The sequence below is a fragment of the Chelonia mydas genome, chromosome 6 (assembly GCF_015237465.2).
Source record: "Chelonia mydas isolate rCheMyd1 chromosome 6, rCheMyd1.pri.v2, whole genome shotgun sequence".
NCBI lineage: Eukaryota > Metazoa > Chordata > Testudines > Cheloniidae > Chelonia > Chelonia mydas.
The window spans coordinates 124397888-124420482 of NC_051246.2; the positions used below are offsets into that span (position 1 = coordinate 124397888).

Consider the following 22595-nt stretch of genomic DNA (forward strand, 5'->3'; position numbering starts at 1 on the left):
GAACCTGCACGTATCTGCTTTAGTGCATAAATATTTCAAGCCTGACTGACAGCCATCAAAGTCTCTCTCCTTTCTGCACAGTCCAGGCAGCCTTTTTGATGACTGCTCTCACAATGAAACCTTTATTCCTAATGCAGTAGACACTGCACCTAGTAAAATGGATTAACTAGCAAGTGGTCTTCTATGTGGGTTTCTGTGTTATTTCATTCAGCGGGAATCTGCCCACTGATAATACCCTCTCTGCTGTAACTCCCTGCAGTCCCCTGTGTGTAATGAGACAGGCTGGGCAAGCCACTGATCAGGTCTTACACCCCCCCTGATATTGGGGAGGGGGGCTCTGCAGTGGTTCTGAACATATTCATAGAGTCCAAGGCTAGTAGGGGCCATTGTGATCATCTAGTCTGACCTCATGCATAGCACAGACCATAGGACTTCGCTGAATTAACTGCTGTTTGGCTGTTTTTCTAAAAGATCTGGTGTAGTTCAATCTTGATTTAAAAATCAAAAATAATGGAGAATCCACCATGACCCTTGGTAATTTTTTCCAACACTTATTTCCAATCTGAATTTGACAAGCTTCAACTTCCAACCATTGACTCTTGTTATACCTTTGTCTGCTAGACTGACGAGCCCATTATCAAATGGTTTGTTCCCCATCTAGGTACTTATAAACTGTGATCCAGTCACCCCTTAACCTTCCCTTTGTTGAGCTAAAGATGTTGAACTCCTTGAGTCTATCGCTATTAAGCACATTTTCTAATCCTTTAATCATTCTCACAGGTCTTCTCAGAACCCCCACCACACTATCAACATCCTTCCTGAACTGGGGACACCAGAACAGGGCACAGCATTCTAGCAGTGGTCAAACCAGTATTACCTCAAAGGGGTGAACAGTAACGGCTGTGAACAGAGATGTCTTTCACTTTATGGGTCTAAATGAAGTTGCATGTTCAGTCCCAAGGTCTTGGATATTCTGACTTGAAGGGTGACACTCTTCAGTACTCCATGGGCCACGCTTCAGGGCCCCTAAATTGGGATCTCTCTTTGGTATTGTGTTTGCTCAGGAAAAATCAGAGGAACGGTTTTATTTTAAAATCAGAAAATAACCGAACATTAGTGGTGACAATGAATATGGCGTTAGGAGGGATTTAAAGCAGTGACCTCACACTCTTTAACCTCTATTCCACACTCAGACATGGCCAAAGTATATTTACTTCTAACAATGCAAAAGCATCCGATTATATTTTTGAAACTCTTTGTGCAGAGCAAAGGGTTAATCTGAAGAACAGTTGCCAAAATGCTGAGAACACAGTTGAATAATAGCTTCTCTGAAGAAATTCCTTCACTCCACAGAGAAACCCGTACCCTCCAGCTGCTGTGACTTGTCCAGAAAGACTTCTTAGTGTTTACCCACTCCCACAAAAAAAGACAGGACAAACTGAAGCTGCAAGTGCAATTTGCAGAAAACTAATACAGAGCCTTGCACTTTAACCACAACACAAAAGTCCTATTAATATAACATTTGCTTTGTGTGAAATATAAAACCAGGACCTCAACTGAAACGTGTGAATACAGGCCACCTGTTACTTACTAGTATAGAGACTGCTTTTAGCAGCTCCGCCACGCTAAATATTCATTCTTTGTGGAATCTCTTGTAGGTCATTTAAAAGACTGGGAAGTTTGGCTGGACAGCTGGTATTATAATAGCTATTACCATTATATATTTGAATGTACCACACACCTTTATTTATAGAGATACTCTTAACAATGGAGGTTTAACATGTACTATACAAAGCATTCAGTGCCAAGCTGGTTGTTTCAGAATCCTTTTATGATGAAAGGTTACTAAATGTGCCATCCAAAATGTGTTCTTCACACAATACTTGTGGCACCTTAGAGACTAACCAATTTATTGAGCATTAGCTTTCGTGAGCTACAGCTCACTTCATCGGATGCATGAGCTGTAGCTCACGAAAGCTTATGCTCAAATAAATTGGTTAGTCTCTAAGGTGCCACAAGTACTCCTTTTCTTTTTGCGCATACAGACTAACACGGCTGTTGCTCTGAAACCTGTCACACAATACTGACAGCCACAAAGTTGTGCACTGCTAAGGGGACACTGTAAACTTGAATTTATTTTAGCTGACGAATTGCAAATAATTAATTTCCTGAGAAGATACCATTTAAATAGCATGACCTGAATTTAAAAAATAATCCTTAAAAAATTGTTATAAGGATATTTCTGCCCTCCTCCGCCCACAGATATATTTAGAAGACTCCTTTGGGAAGGCCTGAGAAAAACAACAAACATAATTAGGACTTCCCCTTCTCTTCCCATCTTCATTCTCTTTGTTCACACCCTTGCTGCTTGGTGCCCGTTCACTTTCCACTTCCAATTCTGCCGCTCGTCTTATTGCTAAATGCCCAATCACGTAGAGCCCTGGCAAGAGTGTGCACCATCCACCAGCAATGAAACTGACTATACGCAAGCTGTTGTCAAAAATCTGAAGTAAACAAACTGAAAAACAGAGGCTAAAAAATAAAAAAAAAATCCACTCACTCACAGAGGCGTTGGAACTATTTGTATAGTGGAGGTGCTGAAAGCCATTGAACTGTAAACCCAGTGTATGATGGAAACCACTTCAAACCAGGAAGTGCTACTGTGCCCTCAGCACCCCCAGTTCCAGCCCCCTTGCCTGCTCACTCAATCTCTTTTAGCTCCAGTACTTAACTTTAGCAGCTACCTGTAACACTAGCTACAGTATGCGGATGAAAGTGTGATTTTTTTTTAAGTTGGCAGTGGCCCCTGGATTTATATGCAAAAACTTTGCAAAACACCATTCAGTTGGGGGATGTGTGGGGCTTTAAGTGCACACGGATATCAGAGATGTAAAAGACTTTGAAACTGCCCATAACAGCAACCATCACCTCCTCCAGTGATGTGCACAGAAGGGATCCAAATATCCATCCTAATACCAGCAGCTAACTTGTGCCTTCCAGCCCAATAGCCACTCTAAGAGATAGTAGCTAAGCAGCTGCAGAGGCCCATTTATCTGCAGGGGATGCAGATGATCATAGTGGTCCCTTCTGACCTAAATATCTATGAATCTGCAGGGGATGCAATCCTTAGTGTTCACCATACCAACCTTGCCTGCCTGCACGCGTGCGAGCACACGCACACAAACACACACAGTGTACTGTGTACCTATGTACCCTCGCGGCCTGGCTGGACATGCCCCTTTGGGGCACCAAGTGCCATCAGCCATGCTAGCCAGCCCACCTTTGTGCTCGGGGAGCTCCAGCACTCAGATGCTGCCAGGCCCTGTGCTGACACTCATGGTCCTGGTGGGGTAGAGGTGAACAAGGCTCCCTGCACACTTTTCTCACCCACAGCCCAATCCAACACCCACTGAAGTCAATGGAAAGACTCTCATGGACTTCAGTGGGCATTGAATCACCACCCATATCTGATCCCATAATACTGAAGTCACTGGACTCATTACCATGGGTGCAGGATCAAACCCCCAAGAAGCCACAATTTGGACTGTAGGGGTGAAATCTTAACCTTGCTGAAGTCAATGGGAATTTTGTCATTGACATCAATGGAGCCAGGATTTCACTCTAGGCATTTCAGGAAGCGCTCTAGCATTTCTCAAGGTATTCAGATTAAGCTATAATAAAATTCTTAAGGGTCCACTCCTGAGCTGGGCATTTCCCACCAAAAGCTCAGGGCCCACAGCATCTGGCTGGGTCAGACGCTTAGAGATCAAGCATCGTAACCTCAAAGAATGTGTGAGAGGAGGAAGACTGGGCTACTGGCTATGAGCTGAGCAGATTGTTATACAAAGAATTTTTTCTAGGTTTTTTTAAAGAATTCTTATCAGTTTAACATAACAGTGCAAGTCAATAACAATTCTTATCTGAAAGGGTCATGCAGGTAGTTAAAACTCAGCATCTCACCAACATTCACATTATCTGGAGGGAAACAGCCTAAGGTTTCTATTTTTAAAATCCACTTCTCTGGCACTGTAAAGTGTGGTGTTTTTTAAGTTAACAAACCCTCTTTTCAGAGCTGTGCTGACACAACTGGCCATCCCAATGCACAACTAGACAGCAGGCAAAAAAATCATGCTGACTTGTGCTCCATGATTACGGTGTGGGGATATCCCAATGGCAGGCAAAGACAAAATCTGTAAGGGAAACATTTAGCTGTACACAAATACTGTTTGAGAAACGGGAAGTATGTTTCAAAAACAAAACAAAAAAAATTTTCAACGAAGAAATGAAAACCTGGCTTTTTTGGCTTCCCCAACTTCTCCCCCCGCCTTTTCCTTCTTCCCATTTTGCCAGTGGGGGGAAAGAAAGACAAAGGGGGAAAAACAAGAGAAAGAACAAAAAATAAATAAAAACTGAAAAAAAGCCCAAACACAGTGGTTTTTCAATTTCATTAAAATCAGAAATCTAAAGAAAATTTCTGTGAAAATCTTCATTTTCACAAAAAGACTGTTTCTCACTGGAAAAAAGTTTCAAGGGAGAAATTTTCACCAACTGTACTTTACACACGGTGTTACTTTTTATAACAATAAAACATTTACTAACACAACACAGAAGTGCAGAGCAAGTCATACAACATGGCAAACAGCAGGAAAACTAACACGCCACAAGCAAGGCCAGGTTAATTATCTGACTGAACTAAAGTTTAGAGGAAAATCTGGAACCAATTATGTACGAAGAGTAATAACAAGACAGAGCTAGAGTTCTGTAAAGTGACCTATATTTGCTTCCACCCTACCCTAGGATGATCTATTGCTTTGGAGCACAGAGTCGAGCGAATCAGGGATCGATCCTGCAGATGATACTTGAAGTATTAAAAAAATTATTTTAATTTTAAAAAAATAAAACACACTTTATCAAGCATGGCAGCTCAGCACACGAGAGTGGATCCAGCTGCCATTAAAGTCAAGGAGACCCTTTCCACTCAGTGAAAGTTGGCTCAGCCCTGCAGTGCAACAGCACTGTCAGAAAAAAACAACCACATCCTACAGAGATTCCTGAATCCAGATCACTAAATGGCCATGTGTCTGCTGATGCTTGTCCGCTAGCCATTAAGCTGCGAAGGAGAAAGGGCCTCATACTTCCTGGGTGCATTATTGTAGACAGTAAGAGAAACATCTCATGCTTCCAGTTCCAGAATTGCATAAACATCACAAACTGGTTCAAAGGGAGAAGAGCTGTAAGAACTCAGCTCATCCATTCTGCCAGGGCACTGTATACAGACCACAGTAATAAACAATTCCTCCTCCAACATAAATTGCTCCTGAGAGCCTATACACCTTAAAGTAACCATATCTGGCTCGCCCAATCCATCTTAATCAGACTGGGTGAGAATATTCAAAGGTCTCAAAAGTCCTGTGGCCTAATCTTAAGAAATGTTGAGCACCCACAACTCCCACTGACTTCAGCAGGAGGTGAGGTCACTCGGCACCTTGCAGGATCAGAGATAAAATTAACAATAGGACAGTAGTAAATCACCATCTAGGGCTTGACCCAAAGCTCAGTGAAGTCCACTAACTCTGACTCAGGCCCATAGAGAGGGCACAGACTTGTTACAGATTAGGGCCCTGAACCTGAATCAAATTATGCAAGTTGCTTAACTTTAAGCACATGAATCCTTCCCCTTATGCATGTAAAAAAGTCTTTTCAAGTTAAGGGCCTAAAACAGAAAAATGCTGGTATTTAAAAAGCCCCTGCCAAAATCTTTGATACAACTGTATCATGAAAAGAAGCATCTAGCTGTAAAATAAATTAATAGATTACAAGCCTTTAGCCAGGCATCTGATGTGTGAATTTCTGCACAGAGAAACTCTGGACCTGCATCTGCTCTCTTACTTGAGACAAACACAACTGCCTTCTATATGGAAAGGCCAATAAATGACTCTGAACTCCATTCAAATTTTAACTTCAGCCAGGTAAAACAGAGGAAATTGTATCCCTTAATCCCACAGCCATTTCTTCACACCCTCCCTCCTCCACTCTGAAGGGTCTCCTCACTCCCCACTTTGAAAAGGGCAGGGTGTGTTAGGTATCAAACAATAATCCTAACACCCGGGCTGTACCGTACTGTTTTGTCTACAAAACTCCTTTTTAAAAATCCAACTTCATACTCTGTCTCCAAAAGAGAAATAATTTAAATCATATTTTGGTGACTCTGCTTAAAGCCCACCTTAAAGGGAGCCAACACAGAGACTAGGAGGGGATGGAATTGTCCACAATAACCCAGAGCCAGGACAAACGCACTGCCAGGTTGGAAGCCTGCACATGGGATTTGTGGCTCCAGGTCATGATCCATTGGCCATCAAACCTCCAACCACTTTGGCACTCCTGCTGAGTGCTGATCTCTGCTGTTTACACGGGGAGTGTGCAAGTTTCTCCTATCTCAGGCTCTCAGTACAAAAACAACCACTGTGATTCCACTGATTTTCTGGACCTTCCACAGATGCAAAAAGCCCAGGTGGATTTGGCCCCAAGTGTCCCTTGTTTCTAAGCCACTCCGATTCTCTCGAAACTACTACAGCAATCCTACAATGACGGCGATCCTGCCTCCTCCAAACCATTAGGAAAACATGGTTGAGCAGGGGCTCAGAATGGGACTTTGTACCTAAGTAGCACTTAGTCACCGTAAGTAACAAATGTCTCTGTTCTAGCTTTCCATGCTACAGCCTGTGGGAGGGTCTTCAGGGTGGCCACCATGGCCAGTCCTAAAGGCATTTTGACACCTCTCTGGCCCAAGGTAGCCAGAACACCATGGAATGGTCATGGCTACATCCGTCACTGATGCAAGTCAACCCCTGCTCCACGCCCCTCCGGTGGCTGGTACCCGCATTGTCTTGCGCTTTGGATAGCTGTCCTTGTGCTCCCAATGTCCCCTTTTGCACCTGTACCTCACTATCAGTAGTATCACAGTAACGTACAGGTGCCCCAAAGGAGTTTGGGACCCCAGTGTGCTAGGCACCATATATATACATGGCAAGAGACCATCCCTGTATAAAGACCTTACAGCTGAGAGGTAGAGAGGGGAAATAATTCACACAAGGTCACACAGCAGGTCACTGGGAGAGCTGGGAACAGAGCCCAGGTTTTCTAGCTCCCAGTCGAGTTCTCTATCCACTAGACAACGTCTCCTTCCTCCTGCCATTGTCTGTGCAGATACACAACCACAGTCTGGCCCAGAGCTGGGAAGGCAAAGATGGGGCAAACAATTAATTCCCCTAAAAACTGAGGTGTACAAAAGAACCACACCCGGATAGTGACTTCTAGATGGTCTGTATAATATTTAGTCCTGCCTTAGCCCTGCAGGGGACTGGACTAGATGACTTCTCAAGGTCCCTTCCAGTCCTACAATTCTATGATTCTCTCCATGTGCAAAATATAATTTTGAAAACTGTCATGAATATTAAAGTCCTCTCAGCTTTGGCCACGTTGCTCGTGGAAACCTCCATGCCATGCGGCCTGCTTTAACCGAGCAGTTGTGCAAAAACTCAGACCTGAGCATTTAGGCTGAAATCTCAGCAGTTTACATAATTGCCCAATTAACACCTCTCTGACTGACACCGGAGGCCTTAGGTCTGTCCCTCTAACCTAAACAATTACTGTATAAAGGAAGCACGCAAGTTTAAAACTTCTAAAGCTCCCAAGAGGAGGGAAAGACCAACAGCCTAATGGCAGGTCTGTGCACTGCCATGTAGAAATAGTACACCCAGTATAGACAGAGGCTGGGGGAGACATGGCAGGACTTTGGGGGCTCCGACATGGAGGCGGATGTTTTGTAGGAAACCCAGAGTTACAAAGGAACCATGTTCTTTGTATTTATTCACTCAATCATACAAAAGAGAAAGTGGGCAACAGGCATGCAAGGTTCATGTCAGGCTTAGCCTTGAAAGTCGCATTCAGTGCCAAACTCTCCCATCCATTTCTTGAAAACAGAGGCTAAAAGCACGGTGAATCCAGCACGGGGAGAACATGTTCCATGACCTGCTCCTCCCTTTTCCCAACCCTACTGTCACAAGGTAACTGCACCCCTCCCGCCCTCCAAACCCCTTGGTGCCAGCCTGGAGCACCCTCCTGCACTCCCATCTCCTCATCCCCAACCCCACCCCAGAGTCTGTACCCCCAGCCAGAGCCCTCACCCCCCCCCTCCGCACCCCAGCCCTCTGCCCCAGCCCGGTGCCCCCTCCCACACCCTGAACTCCTCATTTCTCGCCTCACTCCGGAGCCCGCACCCCCAGCCGTAGCCCTCCCCCTCCCCCCCCCCCGCACCCCAACACCCAATTTCATGAGCATTCATGGCCCGCCATACAATTGCCATACCCAGATGTGGCCCTTGGACCAAAAAGTTTGCCCACCCCTGAGGCAGACAATCCATGGCCCAGATCCTCAGCTCTGCCAATCAATATAAGTTCTTTGATATTGATGGAGCTATGCTGGGAGCTATGCTGATTTACACACCTGAGGATCTGGGTTATGCTTGAATCCAACTCACAAAGTTTTCAGTCCCTGCAGAAGAATAAACTATATATGGGGAGATCTAGCCTGTAAGGCTTTAACCTGCCAGTAGGGTAAGAGGTTAACATTAGATACAAGTGTGAAGCATGGAAGCTAAAGTACTGACTAATGCATCTTAAAATAAAGCAAGCATTCAAACTAATTACTATTTCAATTACTCACTCTGATTGCAAACAGAACTCCCAGCTTGGAACAATTCATGTTCTTGGACCACAAAAACATCTAAGATTACAGGAGAAAAGAAGGCCAGGCTTGAAAGCTAGTAGGAACACAGGAATAACCATAGTGGATCAGACCAATAGTTCATCTGATCCAGTACCCTGTTTCCAGCAGAAGCTAGTACCAGCTGCTTCAGATGAACGTGCATAAAACCCTGAAGTAGGCAGTTCTGGGATAACTTACACACCGGAAAAGGTTTTTCCTAACCCCCTATAGTTAGTGTGTGGCATCAGGTAGGTTTTACATCACTTCCAAAGCTAGTAAGCTTTTTTTTTCCCCCTGTCCTTCCTAGTGGGAGAGATGAAGGCCCACCTAGGTGTCTCAGATTGGGCACCCAAAAAATTGAAGGATCCAAAATGAGTGGATTTTTTCAATAATTTGGGCCTGAATGTTCTTCCCAATGCACTTCTGCTAGGCTCGTTTGGAATACTGAAAGCCATTTACCTAAAAACAAATGTATCAAATACAGGGACCAACTTGGTGGACAATTTTGTTCAACTGTTAGCCTCTAACATGCCCAGTACGCTAGCTATGCTGTGCAGCACACGTACAAACTGTCATCCACTAGCAAGAATGTTGACTGCACTCATGGACAAGCTACCCCATTCTCCCATTTAATCTCATTTTAAGAGAACTCAATTTACAAATAGACTGTGAGCACTTATTCTAATTTAAAGCACTGAGGTTTGCCCTTTTTAAACTACCAATCTAAAACAATTCCTGACCTAGCCCATCAATCTGTAGCTTATCAAATTCAAGACTGCCATAAGCTACTGAGCTCCTATTGTCGTTTCCTCTTCTTTACATTTAATTTCCTCAGCTATTCTTCATCCATTTATGCAGAGAAGCGAGTAGATTTAGTTCTTTCCATTTTAGAAAAGAAAAAAGCATCACAGAAATTTAACTGAATAAAAATATTTCACTTGGAAAGAAGCCAAGTTAGAAGAAACTAGGTCATGTATAGAATAATACTTTGCACTTTTCCTTTAAGGATCCCAAAGCACTTTACAAACATTTCAGGTGGGATTTCAAAAGCATTCAACATTAGAATAACTCTGCTCCCATCGAAGTTTGTGGGAGTTTTAACATTGCCTTCAATCCCACTCTTATTTCACAGGTGTGTGTGGAAACTAGCTCACTATTTTATCCATTCTCTAGATGGGGAAACTGAGGCAAGAAAGGGTGAGAGTGACTCGACCAGCATCATCTTGTGAACTAGTAGCAAAGTAGGGGATAGAACACCACTCTCTAGATTCACCGGCTTCTACTACCATAACCACATACCGGTTCCCATTTTGCTAGGGACGAACAATTATTTTTCTAATGCAACTTTTATTACACATGAAATATTTCAGATCAGATACTAAATATGCATTGAATGCAATGCACCCACCAGATAAGAATCTATTTTTATGCTGCTAATGGGAAAAAGTTAAAGGATTTTTTTTTAAAAGTACCACACACTAACTCTGAAATATGAAGCAAACATATTCTCTACTATGGCCCCGATCCTGCAGCTTTTTCTGCCGGCACGGCTCTCAATGCAGCCTTAGGACCTATGTTTCCATTTCCCACCTCTGGGAACTTTTGATTGTTAATTAGCCAATGAGGGTCTCCTCCGGTGTTCCTGAATGCAACAGAAACACACTGAGAATGACAAGGAATAATTTTTTTAAAAAAAAAGACAATACAGAGTTGAATCATGAACCACAGAGTTCAAAGAAAATATTTCCTCTAGTTCATATTGAAACCTATAAGTATTGCAAACTGATTCTCCTCCTTAAAATTAAAAGTGGGAGGAGGAGAAAGAGACAACCTTTTCCTATACTCTAGCTATAAAATTATGCAGAAAGAAGGGCACCTATTAAGTAGCAGGGCTGTTCAAAAATGCAAGACGTTTCACTGCTTTGTGCTATCATTCCAAAACCCCACGCAGTGTTGCCAACTCCTGCAATTTCACTATAAGTCTCATGTTATTTGGTCTCTCTCTTAAAGCCCACCTCCTGGAGTCATGTTACTGTGCGCAAATCTCTGCTTTCGTGAAATTTTAACCATGAAATTTAACAAGTGAAATTTTAACCGTCAGAGTTGTGGGCCAAAAATTTGAAAATATGAACTCTAAAGGCTCTAAAACCAGTTGGTAAATTAAAAGATCCCAATGTTCATGATTTTTAAGCACATCTCATGATTTAGGAGTGCATGACTCATGATTTTAAACATTTGGGATTAGCCATTCTGCTCATTCTGCTCTGGAGACCCCTTTAAGTCCAGTCCTGTACACCTATGCAGTGTTGCCAGCTGTTGTAATTTGATGGCTTGTGATATTTGGTGGTGTGCTTAAAAACCCAGCTCCAGGAGACTAGCGACTAGATGAAAATCTTCGCTTTCAATTTTAAAAGGGGCAACTTTTAGCCCTCATCGTTTCAGAGGAAGGAAGGGAAGAAGCAGAGGCCCGACTAGCCCCACCAAAGAGCAGATGACGAAAGGAGCAGGTGAAGAATGGAGATCATGCTGCACCCCCTTAGGTGAGGTGGAAGCACCAGTACGCCTTCTGTATACCCAGGACCTCAGGGAAGCACTGGGGTTCACTAAGGTGCAATGCCTCCTGGTTCCTGCTCCATACCACCCACAATGCAGGCCAATGTCTTAATGGCGTACAAGGGCTTTTCGGAATGCGAGTGCTGTTGTTCTACCTTGGCTTGAGTCAACACAATGGCTCAGTTTAAAGGATGCGCCTGACACAGTACATCATAACTCCAAGCTAAAAAAAATAAGCCTCTTTAAAATAAATGCTCAAGCGACTTTCACTGATGGCAGGACCCATGTAGCAGTACCCACAGTTCACGTTAAGCCGAGCCTTGCCAGGAGACTTCCTCCAGTCAATCTGCCCCAAAACAAGACACCCAGGCAATGATGACGCTCTTAGCGCTTGACATAGATGGCTTGCGTGAGATAAGGATGAGAGTCTTCATACACCCAGTAGTCAGTGCACTGGGCAAACGGCAAAGAAAGGTTCTTGTCCCTAGGCGCCAAGCGCTTAAAGTCATTACACTGCATGATGGGGTAATGCAAACCCCACACTAGACAAGGGGTTAAGGAGCTGCTCTGGGCACAGCTGGCCCCACTCTGCCACACCAGTAAGGCACAAGCTGGAGGGGGAGTTTAAAAGGGGAGCAGAGCTGTTCACATATGGGCAGAGCAGGGAAGTCAACAGATCTTCAGCCCTCAGCTCCTGAGGAAAGGGCTGACTGAAGGGCAGGAGCTTCCCAGTCAACCACTGCCTGGAGGGCCTGATCCTGGGACACCCTGAGAGGGAGGCATTCCCGCTCTCTCTTGTACTGACTCAATTTGTTTGTTCACACAAACAAATTGTTCACCCAAACATTGCTTTTTGTTCCCAGACTACCCTGCAAGGGGAGAGACTTGGAAGTGATCTGGCCAGAGGGTCTGCCTCTGCAAAGATGGAGCTGCAACACCACACCCAGCCATCAGGAGGTGCTAGCCGTGAGTCTCCTCCCTTCCCGTTCTGTTATTAATGAGGACTGGGTTCTTGGCTAGTGGAAGGTTTGAGGACTCACAGGGGAGTTGGGGCAGCGCAGGCCCAGCTAGGGACTCTCTCTGCTCTGTCAGAGCTTCGTTTACAGCCATGGCCAGTAGGAACTTTCTTTTATTAGGTGTTGCACCTGATGGGAGCAAGAGTTAAATGGATGCAATAGCCTTTTGGGCTCTTTCTTAGTGTCTGGTCAGCACACGTCTCAGAAATCAAAGGAAACAAATTTGATGGACTGATCGAGCGTAGGGTGCTCAGCACTTCAGAGAAACAGGTTTTTCAATCATTCCATGGGGACTGGCCCAATAGCCTAGAGCGAACTCAGCACGATGCAGGCATCTGGCCACCAGACAGGGACTTTCAGTGCAGTCAGGAGGTGGGAGCACTTGGAAGGGAAAGCTCTAAACTCCAGGAGGATGTAAATTCCCACGGTGGCCCCTACGGGCCAGCCTGCAGAAGAAGGAAGCCTGGTTACGTCCTGCAGATTCCACCATAGGCCAGTCCAGATGCACAAAGAGACCTGGCTTTTTTACTACATTTTTGTTCTAAATCCTAGCGCCCTATTTAGCCTAGCATGGCTCTGATGTAGGGGAATCAACAGGAGGAAGCCAGGCAGAAGCAGCCTATGGGTACATCTATCCTACAATCATGAAGAGTGACTGCAGCTCATGCAGACATACCCGAGCTAGCTTTAATCTCACTAGCTCAGATACCCAAGCAGAAGCATCAGCAGCACGGGCTTCAGCATGAGCTAGCTACCTAATTACCCAAGGCTCCCACTGGGTTTGTACCACCTGTGCTGAAGTCCGTACTGCCATGGTATCACAGCTCCAGCACATGAGCTATCTCAGTATAAAGCTAGTTTAGGCAAGCCTATGCGAGCTGCAATCACACCCCGTGATTGCCGCACAGACATACCCTGAGTTACAGAGGTCGTCCCTGTGTCCAAACCAAGACACACGCTACTCCAGTCTCCATCTGCTATCTCCTCCCAGAGCCCTCTTTTCCCAGTTCTCATAGTAGAGCATTTTCAGCTATTAACTGAGCGTGATAGTCACTTTTAGGGTGAAATGCTCCTGTGCAGAGAGCCAGCATAAGATCTACAAACCACTTAATCCCACTTAAACCCTATTCTGAGGTCACAAACGAAGCAGAGCCCTTGTGCCACCTTGCTACATGGGCTCAATTTCACTCTTGTCTAACCCTTTTATTTGTAAAAAGAAAAGGAGTACTTGTGGCACCTTAAATTTGTTAGTCTCTAAGGTGCCACAAGTACTCCTTTTCTTTTTGCGAATACAGACTAACACGGCTGCTACTCTGAAACCTTTTATTTGTGACTCCAAGACATTTGTTATGTCCGGACAGCTCTTTCCAGCTGGATTTGAAGCTACCCACGTAGCCTTGTAACAGGATGTAGCAGAGCCCACCCCTGGTCCTGCCCCTGCTCTGATCCAAACACCACTCAGAGACCTTCTGGCTCAGCAATCACTGGTGCAGTTTATTTACAGCATGGAATCCCACCACCTTCTTACTATCTACAGCTTGAGCGTTTCAGCCTTAAGGGCTTCTCAATCTCTGCAGCCAGGAGGGAAGAGCTACCCCTCTCTGTCTGCCCCCCGGCTTCCTTCCTCGGAGGCTTTTATGCAGCCCCAGGCTAATTAAGCAGGCAGCTCTTTCCCCTTTGCCAGTGAGGTACAGGTTTCTCTAGACAGCTCCAATCTACCTTACTTGGAGCTGGCATGACAAAGGGCTGGCTCAGCAGTTCCTGCTCAGCGCCCTGTCACAAGCCCCCACAGCAAAACCACATTTGAAAACAAATAAAAAAATAAATGTAATTGATAATACTGAAAAACAGTAACTTGCAGTGGGAGAAACTTCTGGTGTCTAACCTGGTTTCCAACACCCCCCACCCACCCACCCACACACTAAACCATTCTCATTCATTAAGTCATGGTGGAAGTATCTTGAATTCCTCACTGGTGCTATCTGCACACCCAATCCTGTTCCCAGTGAAGTCAATGGGATTTTCCCTATTATTACTTATATTACCATAGCACCTAGGAGCCCTAGTCATGGACCACGACTTCACAGCGGTAGGCACTGATCTCAGTGGAAGCAGGAACAGGCCTTGTACACATTTAAACTCCCAGGGGACTCAGACGGTTTTCTTCGATGCTACGGTTCCCATTGCCCACATCAGCCTGGATTTATTTACTCGTTGTTTGGTTGTTGTTTTTTTCCTTACCAGCCCCCCAGCAGTTTGAGTGCTGAAGAGCCAAAGCTCGTTTGGGGTTCTCTTTGCTTTGTTTGTTTGATCTTTGCGGATTTCTAAATTGCATTTTACTGTGTGTGCTACAACCATTAAAGATCTCCGACATGGATTGTGCATCTTATCCAAAAGTGACCCGTAGAGATTTTTTGCTTTGATTTTTTTGTTTCCGATCAACCACCAGTAATTTTAAACAAGACGACATTTTCGTGTGGTTTTAGAACGACATATACGTTCACTGTGGCACCTGCATCACTTCTAGTCAAAACGTGCCTCAGTTACATCAGAGACAACAGAGTAGCTTTCAACCCGGCAAAGCCTATGGAGACCCATTCTAAGGATTCTGTACGCAGCTATTTTGCCTGTTAAGCGCCACTGGTAACAAAATGGCTGCAGGAACAGTAGATTTCTTAGAAAAATCCCTTTTTGAGCGTTACGCTGCAGCTGTGCATTCCAATCAGATTTACATTTTACGTGTCAGGTGCTATAAATGAGAGCTAAATTTTCATTAATAGGCAAAGGAAAAACATAGTAAAGAAAACCACATGAAGAAAACAGAGAGATGAAAGTCTACCAAACGTGCTGGCTTCACTATTAAAACCAATCCGTTTTAAAAAATTAATTTTCTTTTTCAATGTTTTTCGTTTCATTTTCAATACTTGCGAGAAGAGGTAGGAAGGCAGCACTGAAGACTGGGGTCCGCACAACAGAGCAACAACAACAAAAACAAAACCCATCTGTGAAAGATCAAGTTCTCTCCCAATGCCCAGTCAACATGCCTCAAGCCCTGTCTTGTGGGATCTGCTGGAGAGAAGGTACTTTGCCTTCCATGTCTCTTCAGCCATTGGCCTCTGTGCTAACTTCAGTTACCTATGGTGATATTTGTGAGGTGGACATCAATCCAATAAGAAATGTGATGAGTCGACATACTCATTTCAACAGCGGTCAGATAGAGTCACTGTCCATTTCAGTCAGATTTTCACAAGCAGCATAGGCTCTGTGTCCACAGAATGACTCTTTTCCCATGAGAGACCAACTTTAAAGTCATTTCAAACATTCACATTGGCATCTTAGACTCACATGTTGCTTTCACACTAGCTTCACTAGAGAAAACAGGACCATGTTTGTGCCCTCATCACTATTTTTGTCTTTTTACTGCACTGAGGAAGCTAGAGATAGCATGGAATTTAACCGACAGTAAGATCAATACACCACATGTAAAAATTTATGGCCCAATACTGTTCCCAAGTTACAGCTCTGATCCCAAAACCTCTTGTATTTGGGCAGATTGCTGCATCCAAGTGCAGACCCATTAATTCAAACACAGAGGCACAGTGGTCAGCTTCCATGCAAGAAGTTGCAGGGTCAGGCCTGTGTCATTGGCACAACTCTCACCAAGGAGGAAAAATGAGGCCAAAAAGTAGGGCACACATTGAGATCTGTAGGTATCACTGTCATCATCACCAGCCCCGGAAGAAACAAGCCCAGGTTAATTGTGTACATTGTGGAATTCAAGTAGTAAGAGCAATAAAAAGTTAATTGTTGTTAGACACAAGGTAGGTGAGATAACTTTTATCTGACCAAAATTCTGTTAGTGGCAGGTATAAGCCTTCGAACTACACAGAGTTCTCCAGGTCTGGGGAACAAAACTGGAGTGTCCAAGCTAAATACAAGTTGGGACCAAGAGTTAAACGTAAGAGGTGACGCATGTCATAGAAGTTCATTTGAGATGGAGTGGGCAGTAAGGGTTGCTATGCAAAAGGGGTTTGAAGTGGGCCACGAAGGGTTAGCAGGCAGGTGTGTGTTACAGATTGTTGTAATGAGCCATGAAATCAGTGTCCCTGTTGAGTCCACGATATTTGGCATCTAGCAGTATTAAGTTGTGGTTGTTAAGAGAACCTGGTGTGATTTCATGTCTAGTCAAGTGACAAATGCCACGGTATGAAATGTGTGGTGAATAAGGGCTATTTAATATTATTTCAACAGGAGACCTCAGAGCACTTTAAAAGACGGGTGTCTTTACAAAGTATGTAATGTTAATACCAAACTAAAAGTCACTTCCTATCATTTCTTCATTGCCAAACACAGAGTCCAGGCATTCCTTTGTAACAATAGGATCACCCTGATCAAAAAGTAAACATCTTGACTCTCTGATGCAAAGTGATGTTTGCCTTATGTTTACCAAGCATCAAAGTTACAAGAAGAAGAAATGGCTAGTGGTATCAGAAATTTAACAAAGGTTCTCAAGTCTTGCTAGGATGACCAGAAAACAAGTGTGAAAAACTGGGACGGGAGGGGTAAATAGGTACCTATATAAGAAAAAGCCCCCAAAATCGGGACATCTGGTCACCCTAAGTTTTGCTATTGAGCCTATAAGAGCCCTAAAAGAACAGCTGATTATTAGCACTTGCTCAGATGTTTGTTCTATCAGCATCACAAATGTAATCATTAAGAGGCAAACCAAGGGCCCAATTCCACAAGCTTTATTCCCAGGAGTAATCCTTATACCCACTGGGGTCAATGGGATTAGTCACACGTGTAAATACTGGAATGATCAGGACCTTGGTTTCTACTACTGTTTTGGCAAGAGACTGATCATCATGCAGAAATCCCTTTCATTCATACATAATATTTGGATGGGCTTTAGAGGAAATTTTTCTACCATAATTTAAACAGGTATGCAACTGCTACTGCAGTCTGCACATAAATCATTCATGTGTAATCTTCTGACAAATAAATGTGACGTAACTATTACAGAAAATCCAGGTAAAACGAAAAACCAGACATTTATACAATGGTACACAGCCACATACACTGGGAACCAAAGATAACCCGTGCTAATGCAGGTAAGAGGAATGGCGATTCTATGCTGTGGAAGATCAGTTTAAAAGAGTGTGCTCTCCTTCCCAATTTATTCTTAGTTAGGACTCCACCCCCAAATGTATGAGGTTAGACTGTTCAGCTGTTTATAAAATGCAGTATTGCACTGAAATGCACACTGCAACATTCTTCCCCGGCACTCATACGAACTATATAAGGAAATATCCAATTCCAGGGTGTTCACCATTGTGAGGATAGAGCTCTGTACACTGGAGCAGCCCCTGAGTTGGTTTCCTAAAGGCGTACTTAAATATATCCTAGGCCTAACAACATTGTACTGGACGTTGTCATCAAATGGCAGCATAGACAGCTGCCAAATCTTGCAGGCTCAGTGCTCTAATATGGAACAGCTGGAAGAGGACCCTGCATTCTTTTCTCTCAGTAAACACTGGGGGCTCTGTTCAGTATCCTACTGCAATAAAGCCTAAAGAATTTCACCTATCAACCGACAGACTTTCCCCCCTCCACAGACTATGCTTTTTGCGTTATTTTAACAGTGTGCAGAAGTCCAAGGTGTACACATTTAATCCTACAAGCTATATTAAAATATCTGAGACAAGAATAGGAGGGATTATATTTATTTTGGGGGGGATTTTTTTCAAATGGAATAGAACTAGGTAATTTAGCTATGTGTTTAACCTCATCTCTGCAAAGAGTAGTTTGTGGTTTTATTTTGGAAGGTTTCTTTTAAAAAGTGTGTGCACACACTGGGGTTCACACACAAAGCATGAGTTTAAATTTTACTTACACCATTTTAGTTCTCCTAACTTTCACTGATGTATAAATGCGATCAAAATCATTGCCCATATATATTAAATGTACATCCCTGGGAAAGTACATGCACAGTATACACTAACTGAATTGTGTATAGCAGCCTAAATGGTCTACTAATATCTTCCCAGAGCTTCTGTGGACTATATAGAGCATTCAGAGCTGCAAGGAAAAAAAGTGTTCAAACAGGACCTGAATGATGAAACAAATTACCATTTAACAAAAGATTAAGATATCTCAGCTAGCCACAGCTCAAGAAAATACTCGTTTGTATAAGATAATGAGGAGATTCTTCTGCATGTTGCTTAAAGCAAAGCAAGCCACGTTGTCCAAAAGAAGCCTAGAAAATCCAGACTCTACGTGACCTGACTTACTTATTTCATAGGAAACTGCATGAGAGAAAAATCAATCATTCATGCTACCGTAGTTACACCACTGAATAGACTGTAGTAGTTTGCTGTGAAAAATCAAACTGAAATAAGTCATCACTAGTCTGAAACATAAAATGTGAAAAGGGAAGCTGTTAACAATGAGGCTGGTTCATTTGGAGCCCCAGCTCCCTGACCTCCCCTTTTTTGCCATCATTAGGGTATCAATCAGAGAACAATGTAGCATTCAAAATGGATTGGTTGCACCAAAACTTACCAGGGTTGTTGGCTTCCCCTTCAAGAATGTGCAGCTCAGTGCAATCTGCCAATGAATGCTCCAGGCAGAGCTGGAGGAAACGGGCTTGGGTTCGACTCACCCGCTTCAACAAGGAGAGCAAAGCAACAGTCTGCTCGCATTCATTCCAGCCTTTAAACCAACCAGCCAGCACTCCAACCTGATCTCGAAACATCATGATTAGATTGGGGTAGGGAGTGGAGGGGGAAAAAAAAAAAGAAAAAAAAAACCCTCTGCAGGGAAAAAAAAATTCCCTCCAAAGTTTTTTCCCCCGTGTCTGTCTCACAATTTTATTTATTAATCAAATGGATTTTTGGACACAGCCGTCAGCTCAGATGTGGGTCTGGTTTCTCTTCTCCTCTTTCTATCTTCAGTTCAGTGTCCTAGTGGCTTCTTGTTAAATTCCCCAAAGATGATGACACAAAGTGGCACAGGGAAACAGGGAGGGGAAATTGTATATTATATATACACACACATCTATATATATAAATCTCAACAAGGCACAGGAGTGGGTGTATAGCTTCTTCTTCTTTCCCCTCGGGTTATTTTAGCCTAGCGTCTCCAGCTCTCTCCTCCCCTGGGTGGCAATCTGGACCTTCCACACCCGCATTCCTCCCAAAGCAAATGTTCACAACTGGAAAGAGAAAAGAATTGCTGATGATGATGACACACTTTGCAAGGAAACGCTATGATTCAGCATGACAGCAGCAGAGCCAGCTTCCTAACGTACCGAAGGAGATTTCAGGTCAACAACATAGGGAAGGATAACGGGGGGATGAGGAAGAAAGGGGGAGGGAGGAAGACACCGAACCTCTAAAAATTCAGCCCCCATACACAGCAACTGAGAGATGCAGGCTTTGCAGCTAACGGTTTAAAGAAACCTCCCTCCTCCACAGAAAGTGGAGGAGGGAGCTCCCTGTTGCTGCCGGAAAAGGGCTCCTAGTACTGGGCAGGTTCTTTAGGGACCTACCTGCTTTAAACTGGAACTGCTGCAACAGACCATTGGCGCACAAGAAAACTTACACTGCGGCTATAAAGCTCTAATGCAAAGCAGGAGCAGCCCTGGTGCCTTCCTCTCCACCTCCTCCTCCCCGGGAAGCAGCCGAGTTGCTGCAGCTCCATCTACAGCAATCCAGCATCTCTAGCCAGCCCCTTTGGATTGAGGCCCTAAGCAGCAGCAGCGTGAGACAAAAATAAACTCTACCCACCCCCGACTTCATCACACAGCCCGGCAGGCACAGGCCAGCCCAGGGCGTCTTCGGGTCCCCCTCTCCCTTTTTAGGCTGCTAAAAAAAATGGTCCCCCCCTCCTCTTCCCCCCCCCCCAAGCTATTTTCCAAATATCTTCACCGATCCACTGCTCGAGCGGGCGGGGGGGAAGGGGGATGTCTCTCTCTCTCTCTCTCTCTGTCCTACTGAAGCGCTCATGAAATCAGCCCGGTTTTACATACGCATTTTCCACAGTCAAGGCATCGCCTTGTGACCTACGGAGCGACCAGGTCCATTCGCCTCGAGGGAGGTTTGCAAACTGCACATGAGCGCAGAGCAACGAGCCCCGTCCCTCCACATAACTGCAACCCCCCCCCCCAAAGTTGGGCTCCTGCGGCTTTTCTGCTTCACCTAGGATGGCTCTCAGCAACACCCCCCCGCAGCTGCTTCTTCCACTCCCCCCCCCCCGCTTTTGCCCCCAGCCCATGGGGGGTGGCACAGACGTGGGCAGGGCAGTGCCAGCCCATTGGGGGCTCTAAACACTGCAGGGATGTTTTGGGGAACCCCCCCACATGCAACACGTAATAAGTAATAAGGGCCCCCCCCCGGAGTTGCCGGGGACCCCCAGCTATTGCCGAGCGCGGAGCAGGGCACAGACAAGGGCCAGGGCAGGGAGAAGAGCTTGGTGCAGCCCCAGGGAAAGCACGACCCCTCCCGCCCCACCGCTGCACCATCGCGCCCTGCGCCGGGCTCACCCCCATGCTGCCCCCCGGCTCTCTCGGGAGGCCGAGGCAGGTGCCTCGCTGCTGTCACGCGGGCTGCGGCTGGCGGCGCCCCGGCCGTGCCATGGCGGGGGAGCGGGCGATCCCGCCGGGCGGTGCAGCAGCGCCGGGCGCCTGGCTGGGCGAGACTGAGCCGCGCCGAGCCCCGCGCCCCAGCTCCCCACATGCGAGTCATTAGCATAACCCATTACGTCATGGGCTCGCCGCGCGAGGCCCCCGCCCCCCGGGCCGGGGCAGCGCCAGGGGAGCCCGGAGCGGGCCGGGCTCGCGGCCGCGGGGCGGCTCCTTCCCGCCTCGGCCGGCCCCTGCTGCGGGGCCTCAGCACCCCGGGCACGGGGCCCGCCACGCTCCCTGCCCTGCCCTGCGCCGCGGGGTGTGGGAGACCGGGCCGGGGGCCCGCCGCGTCCCGGGGTGGGTGTGTGCTGCAAATGCACCCCAGCGGGGTTCACGCTCTGTGTGTGTGTGTATGTGTGGTGCAAATGCACCCCAGCAGGCTTCACACTGTGTGTGTGCTGCAAATACACTCCAGCGGGGTTTCACACTCTGTGTGTGTGCTGCAAATACACTACAGCGGGCTTCACACTGTGTGTGTGTGTGTGTGTTGCAAATACACTCCAGCAGGCTTCACACTGTGTGTGTGTGTGTGCTGCAAATACACTCCAGTGGGGTTTCACACTGTGTGTGTGTGTGTGCTGCAAATACACCCCAGCGGGCTTCACACTGTGTGTGTGTGTGCTGCAAATACACCCCAGCGGGCTTCACACTGTGTGTGTGTGTGCTGCAAATTCACCCCAGCGGGCTTCACACTCTGTGTGTGTGCTGCAAATACACTCCAGTGGGGTTTCACACTCTGTGCGTGTGTGTGCTGCAAATGCACCCCAGCGGGCTTCACACTGTGTGTGCGTGTATGTGCTGCAAATTCACCCCAGTGGGCTTCACACTCTGTGTGTGTGCTGCAAATACACTCCAGCAGGGTTTCTCACTGTGTGTGTGTGTGTGTGTGTGAGTGCTGCAAATACACCGCAGCGGGGTTTCATATTCAGAGTGTGTGTGTGCGTGTGCTGCAAATACACCACCAGCTGTGCTTCACACCTACTGTGCGTGTATGTTGTAAATACTGTACTCCCAATCACCTGAGCTTTTCCTTGCACAATATATAGATGTTTTCCAAATACTGTAATTGGCAAAGCTTTCCTTTCCACTGTTCTGCAGGTGTGTTTGCCTCTGTTTGTAAAATGGGGCAAACACCACCACTGGACAGCGATTCCCCTTTGCACCACTGGATGCATATTGGTGCAAATGTCACAGGCTAAGAACTTTTCCCTTTGCACCACAATCTTTCTGTGAATCAAATTGTGCGTGCACATGTGCAGAACATAGGTTGGTGGCAATCCTTCAGAACCCTGCAGTGGGAAGATAGGAAGCCCATGTTCGGACCATGATTGTAGATACTCTAGGACTCTCTTAATAAGGGTTTATTGCAAATATCAACTGTGAATGAGCTCTCCTTTCATGCCAGTGTGTGTGTGTGTGTTACACATTGCAGCACTTGTCAATGGGCCACTGACCAGGGAGTGGAGGAGAAACGTTCTTTTCTCCTAAGTAACAAAGCCGGTCTGTAAAGACCTTTGATTGCCCTTTAAAGTGACTCAGGGAAGCTTTCTGGGTGGCTGGGAGAGCAAGCCTCACCT

The 22595-nt window shown here is 45.6% G+C and overlaps 1 protein-coding gene across 8 annotated transcripts in view; it reads right to left on the reverse strand.

The window, feature by feature from the left end:
• The window catches only part of SAMD4A (sterile alpha motif domain containing 4A), a 215115-nt gene extending 194031 nt beyond the window's left edge, over window positions 1-21084 (reverse strand). For 2 of the 8 annotated variants that reach the window (XM_043548842.1, XM_037901262.2), the window contains exons 1-2: window positions 19885-20132; window positions 18897-19548 (exon numbers count right to left, since the gene is read on the reverse strand). In XM_043548842.1, the coding sequence (XP_043404777.1) occupies window positions 18897-19092 (196 nt within the window). In that variant the 5' untranslated portion in view covers window positions 19093-19548; window positions 19885-20132. Of the gene's footprint in view, window positions 1-18896; window positions 19549-19884; window positions 20133-20877 lie in introns of those variants that run through there. The other 6 variants (XM_043548844.1, XM_043548841.1, XM_043548843.1 and 3 more) reach the window with 4 other exon arrangements.
• Window positions 21085-22595: the final 1511 nt, after the last annotated feature.